The sequence below is a fragment of the Pseudomyrmex gracilis genome, unplaced genomic scaffold (genome assembly GCF_002006095.1).
Source record: "Pseudomyrmex gracilis isolate BER0280 unplaced genomic scaffold, ASM200609v1 scaffold_92, whole genome shotgun sequence".
In the NCBI taxonomy this organism is placed as follows: Eukaryota; Metazoa; Arthropoda; class Insecta; order Hymenoptera; family Formicidae; genus Pseudomyrmex; species Pseudomyrmex gracilis.
In genome coordinates, this window is record NW_018020676.1 from 1 (window position 1) to 4,193 (window position 4,193).

General features: G+C 29.0%; 1 protein-coding gene across 1 annotated transcript; it reads right to left on the reverse strand.

Annotated features, from left to right (window-relative positions):
- Positions 1-9: 9 nt before the first annotated feature.
- Positions 10-3,995, reverse strand: LOC109855531 (centrosomal protein of 120 kDa-like). Its single transcript, XM_020429903.1, has 9 exons — positions 3,755-3,995; positions 3,376-3,523; positions 3,024-3,279; positions 1,833-2,137; positions 1,499-1,730; positions 1,273-1,393; positions 1,022-1,125; positions 667-948; positions 10-399 (listed from the first exon to the last, which is right to left on the reverse strand). Exons 1-9 carry the CDS (start codon positions 3,831-3,833, stop codon positions 10-12), a joined length of 1,917 nt encoding a protein of 638 aa, XP_020285492.1. The 5' UTR covers positions 3,834-3,995.
- Positions 3,996-4,193: the final 198 nt, after the last annotated feature.

The following is a 4,193-nucleotide window of genomic DNA, read 5'->3' on the forward strand; positions in this document are numbered from 1 at the left end:
TAACTTATATTAAATTGGTGTTTGTCTCTTGTAATAGAACACTTGTAAGCTCGATTTAACTAAAACATACTCCACGTTCTTCAGTTCCTCTTTACTGTTTTTGATTTGAACTTGCATGGCTTGCTGGTAATCCACTTTCATTCTGTGTATCTCACGAACCGCCTTGGCCCATTGTTCTTTGAAAAATAATTTTCCCTTCCGGGCATTTTCTAGTTTTTCCTCGAGCAATTTCACTTCTTGCAGCAAGGACGTCGTTTGATCCTGAGTCAAAGATCCCTTCTGATACATTTGTAACTCTTCCATCTGTTTATTTATCGACAATTTCAAATTTTCATTTTCACGCATTACCACTTTCAATTGTGCTTCTGAAGCAGTTTTTTTTTCCTCAAGTTTTGTGATCTGGACAAAAAGTATATGTACCGCATAAGATAATATTATTAAAAATCATGTATATTTTAATAAATAATATATTAATTTATATATGTATTAACATACAAAATAAATATATATTTATATATATTTATCTAATATGGTGTATTTCTACGTTGGTCAATAATATTTATTAATATATTATTAATTAATATTTACAGTAAATAATAAAAAGCATAATAAAAATAAGAAAATACTTAAAAAAACCTAAGCAACTATAAAATATATTTCACAAACCTTTGAAGTAAAATCAGCTTGCATCACATGCAAAGAATCTTTAAGCTCTTGTACTTTGATTTCGTATCTCCATTGTAACTCTTCGTTTACTTTAATCAGTTTGGTTTCGTTCTCTAGACTCTTTAATCTACGCATTTTCAAGTCTTCGGTAGCACTGTTTAAACTGGCGGCTAGCATTTTACATTGCTCGACGCTGCACGCAAGTTTTGATTCTAAAGTTTCCTTTTGTTTTCGCCATTCTTCGCTTAGTATATTTAAATGTCGTTCCTCTTTTTTCTTCAGCTATGTATATAATTCATTTCGCATATAAAAATAACCCGGTTACACAGAAAGCAAATTAGTCTTATCGGTTTACCTCAAACTTGAACATTTCCTTTTGACGTTCCTTCCATGTTTCGAGCTCATCTACTATTTTATACGCTAAACTGTCATCCAATATCGGCGGACCTAAATTTTTCTCTTAAATAAAGAAATGTATTACGTTATCACTTCGATAGTTTTAAACAGGAAGATAAATTTTCACTAAAAATTATAGAAAAACCTAATGTTAAGAAATAAGACACACAACAAGAAATTTTAAATAAATATATACATGTATATACGTACTGGAACTCTCTTTCTTCAATATAAAATGCAATCCACGATCTTCCAGTTTAAGCATAATATCCATCTCACAAATTTTGTTTTGATCTGTATCATATACAGATATGTTTTGTTGATATTCTGGCTAAAAAAACAGACGTTATATTCATTTTTATTATATTTCAGATGTCTTTTGTAAAATATTAAAGTTAGAACTGAGAAAATTTATATATCTCTAATTATTCTTTACCTGATCGAATAAAGATTTCAAGTCAAGCACTAATAGTGATAATGATTCATTTTTGTTCGCGTCGTGCATACTAATCTTTGGCGGGAAAGAGTTCAGTAATTGTTTTATTTCATCTGACGTGGAAATAAAGTGAAACTGACATCCGCTCTCACGTAACTTAATTGTTTCACCTGCTGAAACTGGCATTGTCGCGTGCACTGTTGAAATAATCTCAGCTTTTGGATGATGAACTCTATATATAACAATTGTAAAAAAAGAAAAAAATATTATTTGATAAATAATTAAAAAAATCAATTAAGAAATCAATTAAAAAAATATATTTAATTAAACAAACCGAAACTCAATCTGTCGTTTAGAGAATTTGAAGGATACCAATGTTACGGCCACGATTAAAATATGTAAACAATAACAATGATAAGATCCTGTATTCTTGATGTAATTCTTATTACAGTTGCAGATCGTTTCATCACATGAATGTGTGATTTTATTTGTTTGGCAGTTTAAATATTGGTAATCAACAGGCTGTTTATTTACATCATTACATTCCGTTGCATGTATTCTCTCATCAAAATGATTGTTGGAATTAAATTTTTCTATATTGCCATTAGAAGTTTTATAAAATTCGATTCCTTGACATCTCTAAAATCCGACAATATTTTAAATTTAAATGTTTTTATAAAAAATATATGTAAAATATATTTATTTACACTAATATACAATAGTATGCTAAGATATAAAAAGCTACAAATATTTCAATTTTTATTCTACCTGATTAGCATTATTCTTATTTTCTTGATTGTGACTGCTCAGAATTTGATTGTTAAAAAATATTGTATCAGGATTACATGCAGTATCTCTGTCTACTTTGTTACCAATATATAATAGTTTACATTCTAAATCAAGATGACATTTTTCGCATTGATTTTCATTAGGTTTTTGTATCGAATTTTGTTTAGTTAGGAAACATCGTTCGTACACAGTGTTTGCACTTATGTTACACTTGAGTGGTTCTATAAAATTATCTGCAAGCACTAGCGATTGCAAATTAACTGACGATTCAGCTAATATGTTATTTTCATGTTTCAAAAATATCAACATATGTGGTTTTGATTGTAGATAATATTTTAACATATTTAAAGAGCTTCGTATTTTTATCATCACTTTCTCATAAAAAGAATCACACTTTCCAAAGTCTGTCTTGATGGATTTAAGTTTTATGTCATTTTCTAATACTTGATACAAGAAATGCACAAAACCATTCTTATTTAAATAGTCAGGTAATAACAGATGCAAATTTTCTACAGACATGATAGTGATACTTAACAGGAAATAATCATAACAGATGTTTGGGGGACCCACTTGAATCAATTGCTCATTAGAATGTAAATAAGATATTTCATCATTTTGCACATTAATATCAGTCACTGAACTTTCTATCTATGATTTATGATTTAATGATATTTTTGTTTAGACTTTTATTTTTAAAGTAGTTTGGTAACATAAAAGAGCTTAATGTTATATTTACCTTTACTGTTGAATTTGAATTTGAACTTTTCTTATCCTCAATCTTTAATGTGAGAAGCAATTCAGGTTTGTGCATTTTAAGATCACTTCTTAGTCCAAGCAATTTATGCCAATTTGCTTTTACATCTGGCTTTCCTTGTTGATTTATTACTTGAGCTGAACGTATATTTAACAGAACATATCCAAGTTTCTCTTTATCTCCATTTTCTTTAAAAGCAAAACATTCTAATTTTAATGGGACTTGCCCTGATCGCATTCTACAAATTCAATATAAAATAAAACATATATTATGCTCATATATTATTGTTTTAACCACTTTTTAATAAAATAATTTTTGTGGATCAAATACTCACCTTCTTAATGCAGTTTTATTTGTTTCCCAAATCAGATCAATTTCATATTGTGGATTTGGACATGAGTCAACTTTATTAGTATCCAATGAATATCCATTCAATGTTCCAGTCAAAAAAGTTGGTTGTAAAACTTCTTCAAAACCTCTTCCTATTAAAAAATAAAAAAATATATATACATCTTCTGATTAAAAAGCACAAAATTTCTCTCTTGAATTCTATTTTAAATACATGATTCTAAAATATTTAAATATGTCAAAAATGTTTTGAAAAACTGTATAAAAAGTATAAAAAGTATGTTTAGAAAAACTTTCTCTCAAATAAAATTTAATATGTAAAAAATATGTAACATGTAAAATTTAATATGTAAAAACTGTATCACCTTCCTTTATGCTCAAAATAATTTCTACGTCCGATTCACCAGCTTCTAGCATTTCGTTGGGTTTCGTAGAACTTCTCATAGAGATTTACAAAATATCACAGATATATATACGTATAAAATAACAAAACTTGTTACATAGAAAATATTTACGTATTCCCATTACTCAAATCAACTGCCATAGAAACAGATCTGATACATAAACTGACAGACGCGTTCGCGCAAGTGCAAGTTTGAACAGCGCAAGTGATTTGGTTTGGTGATCCCTTTGACTATATAAATATGGACCAGGGGGTACAAACTCACTCCTAAGAAAAGTGGGGACAGTTTTCAGCGCCGTCTACGGCGAGGACCACATTCTTTGCGAACTAAAAAAAGTAGTGGGGGTACCGGCGCCGCGTTTAAATCGCTCACGCGTATGGAGGCAAAATGAAATTATAAG

Bases quoted from the DNA above. Each gene is read 5' to 3' on its own strand.
- LOC109855531 (XM_020429903.1), bottom strand. From the start codon at position 3,833: ATGAGAAGTTCTACGAAACCCAACGAAATGCTAGAAGCTGGTGAATCG. The intron at 1,126-1,272 runs GTACGTATATAC...TCTTTATTTAAG, and splicing joins ATTGAAGAAAGAGAGTTCCA to AGAAAAATTTAGGTCCGCCG. The intron at 949-1,021 runs GTAAACCGATAA...TTATATACATAG, and splicing joins AGGAAATGTTCAAGTTTGAG to CTGAAGAAAAAAGAGGAACG.